This window comes from Theobroma umbraticum, unplaced genomic scaffold (genome assembly GCF_002168275.2).
Source record: "Theobroma umbraticum cultivar Fairchild unplaced genomic scaffold, ASM216827v3 scaffold_95.0, whole genome shotgun sequence".
Lineage (NCBI taxonomy): Eukaryota > Viridiplantae > Streptophyta > Magnoliopsida > Malvales > Malvaceae > Theobroma > Theobroma umbraticum.
This window is the reverse complement of record NW_018397257.1, coordinates 1788760-1806366: the sequence shown is the minus strand read 5'-3', so window position 1 is coordinate 1806366 and position 17607 is coordinate 1788760. Positions and strand designations below refer to the sequence as shown.

Genomic DNA, 17607 nt, shown 5'->3' with positions numbered 1-17607 from the left:
TTACTCAATAAATCGATTTCATGGTTATTGAAACAATTTTGTGTTTACTTCATATATCCATTAATATAAATATATATAATTTTTATGTATGTATGTATGTATTTATTTATAATATTGTAGCTATTTATCATTTATTTAATTATTTTTCTATTTTATTACATTAAAGAAAAAAATAAGAGAGTACCTTTGTCTGAAAAAAAAGAAAACAGAATAGAGAATGGAAATAAAACTATTGTGCTGGCGCATATATTTCCCTGCACTGTATCAAAATAATGATTAAAGCTGTTGCCCATGGTGCGCTGGGAGTTCCAACCGCAACGGCAGTGCGGTTAAAATGAGACAACCACGCCACGCAGATCTCACGAATTACACACCTGCGGCACGATAGGGGTCATGGTGCCAACCACGGCGGTCGGTCGTTCCTAACGGACTCTGAAAGGGAGAAGTTAATTTTAGAAAGGCCGGAGCGAGTTACGATTTTTTTTTTTTTTTAAATTTTATTAACGCTGCTTTTTTGCTCCAACTATTTCTACTGCTTAATATGGTAAATAGTTATTCTTAAATATATAATATACAATAAAAAATAGGGAAAAAAACTAGAGAAGAATTAAAGGCGTTAAAATAGGAGGCCAGAATAGCAATACTCTGAAAATTTAGGTCGGAAGAAACGAGAGGAGAGGCGACATCTGAGGGAGAAAACGAAGAGAGGGCTGAGAGGAATTAGCGGGTGGTGAACGGTGTGCATACACTCAACTCATGTATAAAAAGGGGAGATAGGGGCAAGAGGTCTTAGGACGGTAGAAGAAGCAAAGCATCTTCTTCCAACAGGGACAAATAGATAGAGGGAAGAACATAGCAATCAAGTTGTAGGAAAGGGTTATTTATTACATTAAAAAAAACTGTAGGTAGCCGCTAGATCCGTATCTAGCGACAGTAAGAGAGATGGGCGGGGTGATATTGATGCTTTTTTTGTGCTTCTCAGCTGCAGCATTTATCTCTGAGGTCCACGGTGAAGATCCGTACTTGTTCTTCACATGGAACGTCACCTACGGCACCATCTCTCCATTGGGAGTTCCTCAGCAAGCCATTCTCATAAATGGTCAATTCCCAGGACCCAACATCAACTCTACAACCAACAATAACATTGTCATCAATGTCTTCAATAACCTGGATGAGCCATTCCTATTGACATGGTACATATTTACGCTTACATATGTTCTTGTGAACTAGTAGTAGCGTATACTTTGATTTGATTAATTAACGATCCTTTTATATTTTTTTTTTCCCTTTTAAACGCATGGCAGGAGCGGCATTCAACACAGGAAAAACTCCTGGCAAGATGGAGTACTTGGAACGAATTGTCCCATTCCCCCGGGGAAGAACTACACGTACCACTTCCAAGTCAAGGACCAGATTGGGAGCTACATCTACTACCCCTCCACGGCTATGCACAGGGCAGCTGGTGGTTTTGGTGGTCTTCGAGTAAACAGTCGACTCCTCATCCCTGTCCCTTATGCTGATCCCGAAGATGACTATACTGTCCTCATTGGCGATTGGTATACCAAGAGCCACACCATGCTCAAGAAGTTCTTGGACAGCGGTCGCTCCTTGGGAAGGCCAGACGGTGTCCTCATCAATGGTAAAGTCGCCAAGGGTAATGGCAAGGATAAGCCTCTCTTCACCATGAAGCCTGGCAAAACGTACAAGTATAGGATCTGCAACGTTGGACTGAAGAACTCCCTCAACTTCAGGATCCAAGGGCACAGGATGAAACTTGTGGAGATGGAGGGTTCCAACACCGTCAAAACGTGTACGAGTCCCTGGATGTGCATGTTGGCCAGTGCTTTGCGGTCCTTGTTACTGCCGACCAAGCCCCTAAGGATACTTCATGGTCGCATCCACCCGATTTACAAAGAACGTGCTCACTGCCACAGGCATCATTCGCTACACCAATGGCAAGGGAGCGCTGCCTCACCTAAGCTTCCTTCCGCCCCTGTTGGTTGGGCTTGGTCCCTGAACCAGTTCCGCACCTTCCGTTGGAATCTCACTGCCAGTGCTGCGAGGCCAAATCCTCAAGGCTCCTACCATTATGGTGCTATTAACATCACGCGCACTATCAAGTTAGTGAACACTGCTAGCAGGGCCGGTGGGAAGCTTCGGTACGGCACTCAATGGCGTCTCCCATATCAACCCACCCACCCCGCTGAAGCTTGCGGAGTATTATAATGTTGCGAACAAGATCTTCAAGTACGACGTGATCGGGGACGAACCACCAGCTAAGATCACAGGTGTCACTATGCAGCCGAACGTCCTCAACATGACATTCCGTAACTTCGTGGAGATAATTTTTGAGAACCACGAGAAAAGCGTCCAGTCGTATCACTTGGATGGATATTCATTCTTCACCGTCGCGTAAGTTTGGTCCACCTCTGGAAGAATTACTTCGAACATTATATGAATTAATTTCATCAACTAATGATCAATTAATGCACCGATTAACACTGAAATTATATTGCCTACAGCATTGAGCCAGGCAGATGGACCCCTGAGAAAAGAAGGAACTACAATCTTCTCGACGCCGTTAGCAGGCACACCATCCAGGTTTTCCCCAAGTCCTGGGCTGCCATCCTTTTGACGTTCGACAACGCTGGCATGTGGAACATCAGGTCTGAGATTTGGGAGAGGACATACCTGGGCCAACAGCTCTACGCCAGTGTCGCGTCCCCGGTGCGCTCCCTCAGGGACGAGTACAATATCCCTGACAATGCCGCGCTCTGTGGCGTCGTCACGAACTTGCCCAAGCCTCCGCCATACACTATCTGAGCCGTCTTCGCAAAAGGGAAGTAATTATATCTGGTAGCAGTTAATAACGGTGACGAGGTACTCCCAGAGCGGCTGCCCATCTCACTGCGCCTCATCAGCTTACATATGAAAACCCTTTCCTCATTTGTATTGCTACTAAACTTTTGTCTACTATTCTATTCTGTCCCTAGCTACCTCCTCCCTAAATAATATACGTAGAAATTTAATTCAATTGAATTCATACATCATCATTGTGACTCGTTCTTTCATATTTTGAATCGAATCTGTCTGTCTCTCCCTTCCGTTTTATTTATTTTTTTTATTCATTTTAACTTGCATTATTTGTCATGGACGTCACTACTAACCCCATTCAACCAATTCCCATCCATCCCCTCAGATCACCCCCGCCGCCCCCTGCAATTCAAATAAAGAAAAAAAAGGGAAATTATACATCAAATAAACATTATTATATTGAAAAGTGCCATCTCAAAGCGTTAATAACATTAATAACTAGCTGCTCGTTATAATCTTCAATAGGCAAAAAAAAGGCACTTGTCACCACCACTTTAAGGGTGTAATTCTTCTGAGCCTCTCCCTTTTAATTGGCAAGTTATTTATGGGTCAAAGGATGAATAGATACCTTAGCAAAAAGGGAGCTGTTAGGCATATTATTGAACTTTTAAAGGAAAATATTTCAGTAAAATTTTCCGTGGGCTGTATACCGTTAAATAATATATAAAATATTAATTGTCTATTCCATTACATAAAATGTATGAAGAACATGATTATAGTAAAAAGATTGATTAGTCTAATTCATAAAAAAATAACCATCGTTTACAATATTTTCATTTTAGAAGTTAGTTATAAAGCGTCAATAGATAATATTTTAATTAAAAAATAAATAAATAAGTTTTAATTAATATAAGAAATTAAATAAAATTAGATTAAGTAAAATGTCAATATAAAATTAGTCATGATATAATATGAATTTAGATCCACAATTGTTTAGAGAGATTATTAAGAATGATCTCAGACATATTCATTTTAGAGTTGTTTTTGTCTGTCTAGTATATAAATGGATAAAGATTTCTACAAATAATTGGCAATCATAATTATTCAAACTAAAGACTGCAATTTTTATTTGGAAAAGCTGTAATTGTATTAATAATTAAAAGGATCGTACATATGGTTGTTGCAATCCGACAATGTCATTAAGGTCTTACAAAAACAAACCAGTTCCAATCCTAAAGACCACTAAGGAATTCACCTTGTAGGGAGTAGCAGTACCTGTTATATACTCCTTAAACTATGGAAAAAAAAACAACACAAAGATAATTGTTAAAGGCCAATAGCAGGACTAGCAACTAAGTGAGCTTAACTAGATCAAAGTGGTTTCCTTTGATCAAGTTTACAAGCGTTCCACACATGGAAAGAAGAAGAAGAAAGAAGATTAGCTATCAATTAATGTGTTAACTATCATTCTAATTTAAATTATTTTGGAGTCAATTTTGCAATATCAATCATTCTATTTTTAAGTTATTGTGGAGGTAGTTTTACATTATATACATGTCCAAAATAGCTAGAGCCTGTTGCTTTTAATAAAAGGCAGGTGTTTGTCAATAAGAGTTAGTTATATCAGTTATGCGTGTACTCTAGTTTAAAAAAGGAGTTCTGATGAGGAACAAAGCAGGCCTTATTTCTAATTAAATTTCCAATTCTAAGATCGAAAAGTTCTTTTTAACGAGTTTTTAATTTTTTATTTTCAAAATAGGACTAAAAGGTAGGAAAACTCATAAACATAACTTGCAAGCTAAGTTGCCTTTAGATTTTAGATTGTAGGATCCCATTACTAAATCATAGTCAAAGGCCTATAACAGCTTGGTATCAGAGTAAGGGGTTATGGGAGGCTCTCGTACTCTTCAGCAACAATTTGAAGCCTTCATGACTATATATCAAGAAGATCGACCATGAGATAAGGCCGAAAGAGAAAAGGACAATGTTGCCAATTAGGCGAGGCAGAATGACGTTACAACCCAATTAGAAGAACTTTTTCGTGACCTAGTTGCAAACCGATTAGAAGGTAAGGGAACAAGAAATAGGAATAACAATCGTGGCTGTAAAGAGCAAAAGGTGGGATTGGAAAACTTGGATGGAGGAAACTTTGTGCCAAAATACTCAAATCTCGACTTTCCTCGTTATGATGGCTCTTATAATCCCCTAAGATGGTTAAGCCGCTACGAACACTTCTTTTGTCACCAGCAAACATTATAGTGGAAAAGGTGGGTTAGTATCCTTCTACTTGGAAGGAGACACTTAACTGTGGTTCTTCAAGTTGGAGAAGATCCGGCTACAATTGTCTTAGGAAGATTTCAAAGCCAACTGCAACCCATGTTTTGGCAGCCAATCATAAGCAACAAACTAGGAGAGCTATCTAAGCTTCGTCACATAAGCATAGTGGAGGATTACCAACGATGCTTTGAACAACTCGCAGAACATGCCAACAGTTTGACCCAATAACAAAAAGTTGAAATTTTCATCAGTGGGTTAAAAGAGGCAATAACATAGAGGTTGAGCTACAACATCCTTAAGATTTATCCAATACTATAAGCTTAGTTTGGTTGTATGAATGCCAAGGGCATAGACATCGAAACAATCAAGTGGTCCACGAAGGAGCACAACAAATGGTGCACCATGAACATCTTTTGTGAGGCGACTAAGTAAGGCGGAGATGAAGGAAATGAAGGTGAAGGGGTTTTGTCACAATTGTGATCAGCCTTACATGATAGAGCATCATTGTAAAAGACTTTTTAGGTTAGAGGGAATTGATGACTTGCAACTTGAACTAGAACTTCTAGTAGAAAAAACAAAGGAGTCTAAAATATCAATTCATACTATAACAGGAATGCAAAAATCATAGACGATGCAAGTGAAGGGATTTGCTGACGAAAAGCCCTTATTGATCTTGATTGATTATGGAAACACATACAACTTTATGGATAAGGCCTTGGTGGATCTCATGAAAATGCCAATTGAATCAAATGCTAAATTACAAGTAAGAGGTCTTTAAACTTTTTGCTTTGATTTATTTTTTACTGCCTTTCTATGGGTTTGGTGTAGTGCTAAGGATGAATTGACTAAGGACACTTGGTCCTATATATTGGGACTTTACGACCATAAAGATGCAATTTTGGTGGCAAAATTGGAGGGTAAAGCTATATGGAATTAAGAACTCCAATTCACTTACAACGTTTTTTTCAACCACACTAGTTGAGGTGGATAGGGAATTAGAGCTCAAAAGAATCTTTATAGAATTCCAAGACTTCTTTAAAGCACTAGAAGGGCTGCCTCTTTCTCGTTAATATGATCATCGAATTATTCTTGAACCGGGAGTAAAGCTCGTATCAATCTTTCTTTATCGTTATCATCATGGGCAAAAGGATGAGATCAAAAAATAAGGTGAAAAGATGCTAAAAAGGGGAATTATCTGCCCGAGTCAATCCCCTTCTCTTATCCAATTCTTTTAGTTAAAAGGTAGATAATTCTTAGATATTTTATGTCGATTATCGCGCCTATAATGCCTAGACTATCAAAGATAAATTTTCAATTCTAGTAAATCGATGAACTACTAGAAAAATTACATAGGGCTCATTATTTCACAAATTTAAATTTATGCTTTGGGTATCACCAAGTCAAGAAGCGTGAGACAAATAAAGAAAAGATAGCATTTCGCATTCACCATGGTCACTTTGAATTTCTAGTCATGCCTTTTGGCCTCACTAACACTCTTTCCACCTTCCAAGTCCTCGTGAATGATGTATTCAATCAATTCCTATGCAAGATCATCTTAGTATTCTTCAATGACATTCTGATTATAGTCGTACCTGGGCAAAACATATCCAACATCTTTAAATTGTGTTCACCTTATTAAGATAGCATTGCTTGTTCTTAAAACACTCTAACTGTATGCTTGCACAAACTCAGGTCTTTACTTAAGGCACTTAATTTCATTTTGTGGAGTGGAAGCAGACCCTCAAAATGTGGTAGTAATGCTTCAATGGCCATAACCAAATAATTACGAGGCTTCTTTGGTCTCATAGGGTAATATAAAAAATTTGTTAAAAGTTATGGAGAAATTGTTGGCTCATTAACAACTATGTTACGAAAGAATTCCTTTGTTTGGACTTAAGACTAGTTGGCTACTTTTGAAGCATTAAAATTGGCCATGACCAAAACACTAGTTTTAGCCTTTCTAGATTTTGAAAAGATCTTTGTAATAGAGTGTGATGCCTCAGATTATGGAATAGGAGTTGTCCTATAGCAGGAAGGTCAACCGTTTGCTTTTTTTCGTCGTACACTAGCCAAACATGACCAACATCTACTTGCATATGAGAAAGAATTGATTGGCTTAGATAAAGACGTGCACCATTGGAGGTCCAACTTGTGGGGATGACCTTTCCTAAAACGAACAGACCCTTACAACCTTTATTTCCTCTGGACACAACCCATATTACCTCTCCATAACAACACTAGGTTAGCAAGCTAATGGGTTTTGACTTCATAGTAGAATATGAAGCTGAGCAAGAAAATGTGGTTGTTGATGCACTATCTTATAGATATGAAGATGTGGGAATCCTAACATCAATCTCAATGCCTCAAAATTAGGATTTTTTGATGCAATCTAGGTAGAAGTTTCAAACTGACAAGAGTTACAACAACTTGTGGGACGTATCACCATATGTAAAAAGGGCAATCATTGGACATATTGTGACAGGATAATCTTTTTCTAGAGCAAGGTTTATTTGCCAACTTCTTTTTCTTTTTTCCAAACAATAATTTTAGTTATTTATGGTCAATGCTGAAGGGTACCAAAAAACTCTTCAACAAGTTTCAACATATTTTCACCAGATAGGAATGAAGCGCTAAGCTCAAGACATGGTAAAAACTTGTGAAATTTGCGAAAGGAATAAGTTAGACCATTTATAACATAGAAGGCTATTGCAACCTCTCCCAATTCCTACACAAGTATGGTTAGATATTTCCATGGATTTCATAAATGGACTTTCCCCTTCAAATGGAAAGACTATCTTATTGGTAGTGGCAAATTGTTTCTCAAAATATGTATATTTCCTACCTCTAGCTTACCCTTATTCAACTGACATAGTGCCTCGACTCTTTTTCAACCATATTTTTAAATTACATGGGCTGTTTGAAACCATTGTTAGTGACTGATATGTCACTTTCACAAGTTCTTTCTACTTTGAGCTGTTCAAGTTGAGTGGCTCTAAATTATCATTTAGTTCAGCCTATCATTCTCAAAGTGACAAGCAAACAGAAGTTGTTAACCTTCTTGTCAAGATGTATCTTCGATGTTTTATAAAAGACCATCCATTTCGGTGGACAAATTAGGTATCTTGGGTTGAATATTGCTGCAACACTAGTCACCATTCTTTTTAGAAAACCACTCCCTTTGAAGTAGTTTATGGTCATTCCCTACCTCGTTTACTTTCTTATTATCTAGGTCTCGTACAAGTGGTAGCTAAAGATCAAATTGTCATGAAGGATACATATAAGGCTCAACATCAGGAAATCCACTTTGAGGAAGGTACTTTCGACCTTATCACCAATTGTCCCTTGCCTCTAAAAGTTATGACAAATTATCTCCCTGTTTCCATGGCCCTTTTCCTATCTTAGTTAAAATTGGTTTTATGGGTTATGGCATTTCCTTTCCACCAGAAACTAAAATACACTAATTTTTCATGTATCTTGTTTAAAGAATTTCCTTGGCCCCAGCACCAGTACACCATAGTTGCCTATAGTTCACCAAAGTGAAATACAACCCACACCTAAAGCCATATTAGACTCACGTATTCATATAGGCACTTCACACGTCCTCATTCATTAGGAGGACCTTTCGCCAGTTGAGGCATCAAGGGAGCCTGTTTCTATTATTCTGAGTCGATATCATTTTTTTGCACTAGAGGTCAAACACATTCTTAACAAGGAGAGTAATGTTAAGGGCCAACAATAGGACCAGTAACTAAGTGAGCCTAACTCAGTCAAAATGGTTCCTTTTTGACCAAGTTTACAAACGTTTCTAACATGGAAAAAAGAAAAAAAAAGAAGATTAGTTGTTAATTAATGTGTTAACTGTCATTCGAATTTAAATTATTGTGGAGTCAATTTTGCATTATCTATCATTCTATTTTTAAATTATTGTGAGTCAGTTTTACATTATCTACATGTTCCTAAATAGCTAGAGTTAGTTTTTTTTTGTTATGAGGTAGTTCTTTTTAATAGGAGTTAATTATGATTAGTCATGCCTATAATGTAGTTTAAAAAGGGAGTTATGAGAAGGAATAAAGCAAGCATTATTTCTAATCAAATTTCCAATTATGAGATCAAAGAGCTCTCTCGAACGAGCTTTTATTTTTTATTTTCAAAATAGGTCAAAAAGGTAGGAAAACTCATAAACATAACTTGTAAGTTAAGTTGCCTTCAGATTTCATATTGCAAGGTCCCATAACTAGATCACAAGCAAGGGCTTTTAACAATAATCTATCCATAAACATAACCGTAAGCATCCTCACACGGCCCTCTAAATCAATATCTCGGTACATGAATGACTTTTGTTTGACTACCTTGTACAAATAAAACATAAACTATCACTAAAATTCCTCACCATTACCAATTATATTCTAATCAAATACCAACAGCATATCTCTTGATCTTTGAATTCCACACTTGGCTAGCCAGTTAGCTTCTTCATTCTCCTCTTAGAGCATGTTGGATTATCACTTACTGATTTTGGAGCATATTATCTCAACATGCCCATTAAAAGTGTGTATTCTCCATGGAGCACTATGAGGATTAAGCACCCAATTTACTACATACATTGAGCCACTGTCTATTAGTAAAAAATGGGATTATGCCCATTTAGAGGCTGTAAAGAATATAAACACTTCATGAATATATAGTAGCTTGGCTGCATGAGAATCCATAATACCAACCATTGAGAATATTGCTTTCACTGTACCCTTCTTTTCTCAAAGGATGCCACTGATGCTCTCGTGTCCAAGTTTGCCTTTTTGATAATCCATCAACATTGAATTTATGTGTTGCCAATTACTTTCTTTGTTGTCTAGTTTTCCCTGATTTTGCCACTAATTGAGGATGGCACAAGAGACCAAGCATAATTAAAAATGGCAATTCACAATAATCTTATTTTTTTCTTCTTTCTTTTATATGTTCAATACAAAGGAAATCTGTTAGATCCAATATTTGGGCCAAATTATTAGCCTTCAAGGTAGTTGCCTACATTGTTGGCATTTTATTGTCCATTTCATTTTATTGGAAGCTTATTCTCTAGTAAACATTGCTAGCTATTTTTCCTTGTACATCTTAAGTGAATCATTTATGTTTATTACTAAATTCCTTTAATGATTTTAAGTTCATTTTCTTATATAGATAGAATAAAATAGAACAAAGGCTAGAAATATAATAAAAACCAGAAAAATTAGTACTAAAAAGGAAAAACAAAAAGCAAAGTATTGTATTCTAGTTGATGTTATGCTATATTGGTTTGGCAATCATGTGGATTCTAAAATGTTATCTATCTCTGGTATGTGTTGTTGTTTGGTTTTTGTGGTGTGTTGTTACAAAGTGCCGAAAGGTGATTATGCTACTAATAGAGTGTAAGAAGGGTAGTGTGCCTTGTCAGTTTCTATGATGTTCTGATAGTCTTTTCTTGTTAATGTTTTGGATGGTTTTTTGCTTATGTGTAGGATACAATTACTAGTTTTTGTGAGTTTCCTTGATGTATAGGGTTTTATTACTTATAGGTATGTCGTGGGATGATTTCTAGGTTGGATTGAAAACCTGTCTTGATCCCTAAGTGCAACCAAACTTTGTGCTTTGTATAAGGTTCACAAACTCAAGTAAAGGTAGGGGTTTTGTCCATCATGACTTGAGTCCTACACTTTTGCCCAATTAGGGGTAGCTTTGGTAACCTTCGACATGTAATGAAATTCTTATTTCCTTTAAAAGAAAAAAGCAAAATGGACAAGAACATTTGTCTCTTCGTAGAATTTATAGTTTCTTTTAGTAAAAACCTTAGTAGTTTAGTTATGTGTTGAAACTTGCCAGTAGAATCAAATTCTAGGATAGTTATCAAAAGTCTAGTAATTTTTAGAAAGTGTTGGTTGTTATATTTTCTTGTAAAATCAAAATGCAATTATTTTGGATGCATTATTGCAACCCTTGTAAAGTTGGTGCTCTTGATAGAAATGTGAGATTTTTTTTGATGATTGTCAAATGACTTTGTGTTTTGCGAAACTATCAAGCACAAACAGTAACAAGGTGTGACCTTTCGCTTAGGGGCTTATAGGGACAATGGTGTTGTCTTGCCTATAAACACTCTAATAAATATCTTTTGTTGTCACCAGTTAGGGATGGTGGCAAGAATCCCACCTACAATTACTACCTGCACCAATTGTGAGAAAGAAGTTATTAGCTTGGGAAAGCAAGGATAGCTAAGTCCAAGTTATGTTACACCTTAGATGATTTTGAATATTGAGTAATAAAAGTTTTGAGTAGTCATTTAGGAGTGCTTTGATCTAAGAAAAATAGCCTCAGTAAAAATATTATTGTCATGAACCATAATTCAGGATGCAGGAAGAGGCTTAGAATGCGATTAAGGTGTGCAAATGTGGGGGAGAGTTGCTAGGAAACACCCTTTTTGGTGGCAAGAAATGTGGATAGGCCACATGGGGCATGCGCACAACCTAGGAGCACTAGCGAGCCAACTCATACACCATCGGGCCAATTTGCACCTCGTGTGCACCATTGATGGACAAATTGTGTGCACTATCGATACAACTCATAGACTTATGCATGAGTGTAGCAGCCACACGAGGCAACAATTACTTGTAAAGGTAAAATTACCAAAACATTATGAAAGAGCCTCTTACGGCATTTTGAACTACTTGGCTATTAGACACTAAATTGCACCCGTTAAAGAGAGGGAACCACCCTTAGGCCTCAATCTAGCTTGTAAAATTAGGGGTAACCACTTAGGGGTACTTTGCGTATATGAACCCCCCTTGTATACACTTTTATAATTGATGACTCATTTATACAACATAGCTTTTCTCTGAAACTCTTCTCACACACTTCTTTTTCTTTTTATTTACATATGTGTTTGTGTGCTTAAGGGCTTTTGGTTTGTGTGCAATGTGCTTGCATTTGTATTGCATTTGTATTGCTTCAAGGACCCTTGTGGCCTTGGTTGTTGTTGGTAGGCATATCTAGGCTGACTTATGCACAAGTCCAAGAAAAGAGGAGTCTAAAGCCACATGGTGGCTGGTCTCAAAAGCCACCACATGATAGTTGGTATTAAAGCAGTTACAACCAATGTGCAATAAGTTTGCGAGTTGTGGGTCACTAAGTAAAGAGATAACTAGTGGGTCAAAGTAGCCAAACCAATGCCTAACGTAAATGAGATCACTCGTGGTGCTTATAAGAATGCCAAATCAAGCTCTTGGGACCTTATGTCTTCTCTTGAAGGTAGGCTATCCAAAATAAAAGTGACAGTCGAAGAGATGTGAGATAAACTCTATGTGTAGGATGAGCACATGGAAGAGCTCAACTTAAGGGATGAAGAGCTCAAGAAGGAGGTCCTAGAAATGGTGAAGGAGACACTTGAGATGGTGTTCAAGAAAAACTTTCACCTTGAGAGTGTTGTAGATATCTTGAAGCGGGAATAGGATGAGTTTAGGGTGAAAGTTTGTTCCTCGAAAGCTATAAGTAGCGGGGCTACTATGCAACTTGAGATGAGGCTCGAATTATACTTTAAGTTAACATGGGTTACTATAAATGACTATTAGATCATTATAGTATCCATGTATCTGAGTGATACAGTATTTTTTTGGTGGAGGAAGTAGTGTGACGAGAGGCTCGAGGGAGCTTAAGGCACAGATGAAATGAATTATAATGTGAGTTATGCCAGTAGTTTTACTTGGAATAGGTGGAGGATGAGGCATGTGGTTAGGTTATGTAGGCTCGCCTAGTGTGGAGAGATACATGAGTACTTGAAGGAATTCAATAAGCTAGCATTGCAAATAAGGTGTCACGACCTTAACTCGGGGGTCCATGATCGGTGCATGAACCCGATGGCGAAACTTGAGAGACTTTAACAAGCCTAGAACTTCGAATCATATAACATATAGTTAAGGGATTTTCTCATAAATATTCTCATAATATAACATAAATTCAAATACATGAAATCATCCCTAGCACATTGTTCACATCAATATACTTAATGCAATATTCATAAGGCATACATTGACCATCAAGGAGGATCATACTTAGCAACCCTTAATACAAGTTTAGCTGGCATGTCATGCCTACATACACATCAAACTAAACCAAAGATAGAGCAGAAGCTCATAATAGAATCAATGGAGTGATTGAAATGTTGTAGGCACTTATCGGATGCACTATCTAGTGGCTTACTTATCTACACATGGTACAAAATGGATGAGTCATCCAATACTCAATGAGGTTTCTAGATAATTAACACACACACACACATACATATAGTATACTAAATGCAAACAAAGTGCTCTAATAAGCATCTCCAATATTAGGTGCATATTGATCATTCCTAAGTTGTCTCCACAAATAATGTATATCACTAGCTTCATCCTTTAGTCATTTCAAATCATTCTCCGTAGGCACGTTTTAGTTGTCGGAGTGTCATATCAAATCAAGCTTTCTTTGCCTTTCTGAGGGTACATTACATCATTCACAACTTAAATATGATCTTAGAGTGGTTTTCCTCTAGACATCATCAAATCACGTACAGTGGTCAACCGATAAAGTCAAATCACACTCAAGGCAAAACTACAGGTGGAGAAACAAATCACTCGCTTGTCGAAGCAATGAGGTGGAGAATCGAAATCAGTGTTTAGAATAATCCCCTAACAAATGACATCACCTAGAGTATTCTCAATCGGATGAGATCAAAGCACTGCAAGCGGGAATCACATGCAAGACTAATAGCACTGTCCATACTTACAACCATCCCTATAGGCACAAAACAAAGTCATAAACGGAAAAGGCTCTACTCAACCTCAAATCAAATCAACATCTAGAATTCATCTATCGGACAGAATACAAACTCACAAATAAGGCCATCATGCCTTTAACATTCCATTTATCCACATCAAATCATGAATCATATTTTACGAGCTTCAAATCATCTATAAACTCGATATGGCTTTAAGTGCCTCTAAATCTCTAAGCTATTAGCTATTTAAATACTTTGAAAATTCTTCGTTTAGGATAATCTACTCTTAGCTGTTCTTCATATCCTTTAGGCTTCTTAATTTAGAGCTCACAAAATCAACATAGGCCACCAAATGGCTTATCCAAAGCACGCAGATCATAGCATATATTACCTCATATATATATAACTATTCTTGAGTCTAGGCATGTTCATTTAGACCTATGCACAAAATCTAGTACTAGTGTAGCACATCTATCATGCGTCATGCATTCCATGCATTTTAAACTAACCCGCTGTTAGTGACAGTTGAGGCACAGCCACAGCTAAGCTTCAATTCTCAGCCTTTAAGTGTCCTTAAGTTCGTAAATGTGCCCAAATTGCTCAATCTGCCCTTAAACACATCAAAACATAACAAAACTAATTATTTCCTAGCTTTCAAAAATATCTAGCTTTTAAAAAGTAACCAAATTCAATATTTAAGCTTAATCCTTCTACAAATGAGCTAAATTGTTACCTTGTGTGCTACGTTGTCCAAATCTAAGCTCTAAATCATCTGCAATCTCAAAAGAGAAAATCTTTCTAAGGTTGGACCAAATTAAATCTAAGTTATTAACTGCTTAAATTGGAATTTAATCAATAAAAAGGCATAATCTTACCTTTAAAGGTGTTTCCTACGCTCCAATTAGCTTCTAATTGCTCCAAAAATTAGTTTGAGAAGTTAAGGTTTTAAGGTTTTAGAAAAAGAGAGGGTGTGGTGTTTGTTGAAAATGGCTAAAATGGACCAAAACTCACTTTTTATTTCTGCGTTTCTAGATTGATGTATTTTCACATTTATCGATAGATCCCATTGAAATACATTATCGATGACCTTTACTTATCGATAGATTCCTTGAATCCAGCGATAGATGGTGCTCTAGACCCCTTTCTTAATTTTTCCCATTTAGCTATCTGTCGATAGACTTCACGGATCTATCGATTGACGCTCTTCAGCTTGTTTCACATTCAATTTTGTGCAGTAATCTATTGATTGATTCCATCAATGTATTGATGGTTTTCATCCCACCTACTTTACTTTGTTCTCAGGTTATCATCTATGGATAAGTAAGAGAATTTATCGATAGATGTTCATCTAACTTACCTTTTTAAGCTCCTTACTTTGTATCTATCGAAAAATGTAGAACATCTATCAATAGATTATGCTCAGAATGCACATTTCCCACTTATTTGCATCTCCAATCTCATTCATTTAGGCTTCTAATTCATTTCAATCAATCAACACATTTCAAATCATTTATACAACTCAATATCCTTCATACAAATCTTTAAATATAATCATATACATCAAACTTCAAATTTATTCACCAAATCACTTTGCCAACATCACGTATAGGCCATATCAAAATTAGGAGTGTCACATTCTCCCCTCTTTATAGGAAATTTGTCCCCAAATTTATATCAAACACCACATATCACAAATATTTTAAACCTTAGAGAGATGGGGATACTTGTTTTTACATTTCCTCTTCATGTTCCCATGTAGCTAGTTCAACCGAATGGTTTTGCCACAACATTTTCACTATGGCGATAACCTTGGAGGAAGTCGTTTACTTGCTGATTTAATATCACTACAAGCTACTCCTCATTACAAAGTCAATTTTGTAGTTGGACTTCATCATATTGTATCACATGTGAAAGATTGGGAACATACTTCTTAAGCAAGGATACATGGAAGACCAGGTGGACATTGAACAAATTTGGCAGTAACACCAAGCGATAAGCAATTGTATCATCGTGCTTTAACACCTCAAAGGGTCTAATGTACCTAGGGCTTAGTTTCTCTTTCTTTCCAAATCTCTTAATTCCCTGAGTTAGTGAGTTTTTCAATAAGACAAAGTCACCAACTTGGAACTTCAAAAATTATTACCTATTATCAATGTAAGATTTCTGGTGACTTTGAGCAATTAGCATCCTTTCTCAAATCACATAGATGCATCACTCAACTTCTTAGACCATCTCTGGCTCCAAGAGTTTTAATTCCCCAACTTCAAGCTAGCCAATAGGTGATCAACATCTTTGCCTATACAAAGCCTCATATAGGGCCATACCAATCGTGGCTTAGTAACTATTATTATACGCAAACTTGGCCAAAGATAGATAATGGTTCCATGAGACTCCAAAGTCAAGCACAATCACTTTTAAAGTATCTTCGAGTGTCTGAATGGCGCGCTTAGATTGGTCATTTGTCTGTGGGTGAAGGCTGTACTAAAATCCAATTTTGTGCCTAAGAACTCTTAAAATTTCCTTCAAAATTGACTTGTGAATTATGGTCCTCTATTGGATACTATAGTTACTGGAACACCGTGTAGCCTCACAATCTCATTAATATGAATTTAGGCATGCCGAGCTATTATACACTTAGTCTTAATTGGCAAAAAGTGAGCTGTTGTCGATTTTGTACATGCAAGTATATGTATTTAAAAAGTAATATAGACAGTAAGTCCAGGTTATTGTTCCCACAAGGATTTCTTTCTAAAGTTTTTCCAAGTACTGAAATTATATAACAAATTAATCTTATTTAAGCTAACCAAAAATTAAAAAGCTAAACAAAAACAAATTTAAAAATAAACACTAAATTAACTATAAAAAATTAAATATGTTGAGAAAAATCGTAAATCAACGACCTAGGATTATAGGTTCATTCAACATTTCATCAGATACTAGTTTTTCATGTTAATTATCTTTTCTAGGGTCATTTTCCTAATCTAGAATCCAAAGCTATGAACAAGTCTCCATCGAGATGCTTGCACAAATACCTAGCTTAATTAGTTCACTATATGCCTATAGGAATCAATCAAATTAAGTTCATTAAGCAAGTGTCTTAATTTAGTTCATTAAGCAAGTGTCTTAATTTGGCTCTGTATGGCAATTGGCATATGTCTTCCCGAATCGTAAATCAGATCACCTAAGTGAGGTGAATGTATACTATTCAAATCTTAGTCTAACTTAAAATCTCTTTGTCGAGTTTCAATTAGATTTACAAATCAATTAATTGTTGATCAAGCAATTAAATGCACTAAGAACAGAGTTGATTAAGTAAAATGATACCCATTCATTATAAATAACAGAAAAACAAGTATTTAGATTGCATGTTGAAATCCACCATAATCCTAGAAAAGCAAATTAGTTCATGATATCTAAACAAAACACTATCCCATGAAATTTAGCCATGAATGCAAAACAAGAAAACATGAATAACACAAAAGAGAGAAACAAACTAATGTTGAATCCTGGTAAATCTTGAATCTCACTCAATTGATCTCGAATTCTTGCTTGATTCTTAGCTTTAATTTTCTAGAAAAGCTACTGCTGCCCTCTTCTTTGAATGTTCTCAAAAAGCCTCTTAAATATGTACCAGGTAACCTATTTTTCAATTTTTTGTCAAAAGTTGATTTTTGGAAATTGGGGTGGCACCTTCATGATCTACTCTCAGCCATTTGTATGATGGTCCTGACCAGCTCAAT

The 17607-nt window shown here is 36.5% G+C and overlaps 2 protein-coding genes across 2 annotated transcripts; both read left to right on the top strand.

Moving 5' to 3' along the window:
- Positions 1 to 798: 798 nt before the first annotated feature.
- Positions 799 to 2226, top strand: LOC110412823 (L-ascorbate oxidase homolog). The gene is given in 5 exon segments (XM_021423455.2): positions 799 to 1193; positions 1305 to 1807; positions 1810 to 1878; positions 1881 to 1952; positions 1955 to 2226. Coding segments are annotated over 5 exon segments (1167 nt in total). The 5' UTR covers positions 799 to 942.
- Positions 2227 to 2276: 50 nt separating this feature from the next.
- Positions 2277 to 3103, top strand: LOC149527425 (protein SKU5 SIMILAR 14-like). Its single transcript, XM_089782886.1, has 2 exons — positions 2277 to 2412; positions 2523 to 3103. Exons 1-2 carry the CDS (start codon positions 2297 to 2299, stop codon positions 2821 to 2823), a joined length of 417 nt encoding a protein of 138 aa, XP_089639012.1. The 5' UTR covers positions 2277 to 2296; the 3' UTR covers positions 2824 to 3103.
- The last annotated feature ends 14504 nt before the right edge of the window (positions 3104 to 17607 follow it).

Excerpts from the sequence above, each read along its gene's own strand:
- LOC149527425 (XM_089782886.1), top strand. The coding sequence starts at position 2,297 with ATGCAGCCGAACGTCCTCAACATGACATTCCGTAACTTCGTGGAGATA. Across the intron at positions 2,413-2,522 it reads TATTCATTCTTCACCGTCGC|CATTGAGCCAGGCAGATGGA; the intron begins GTAAGTTTGGTC and ends TATTGCCTACAG.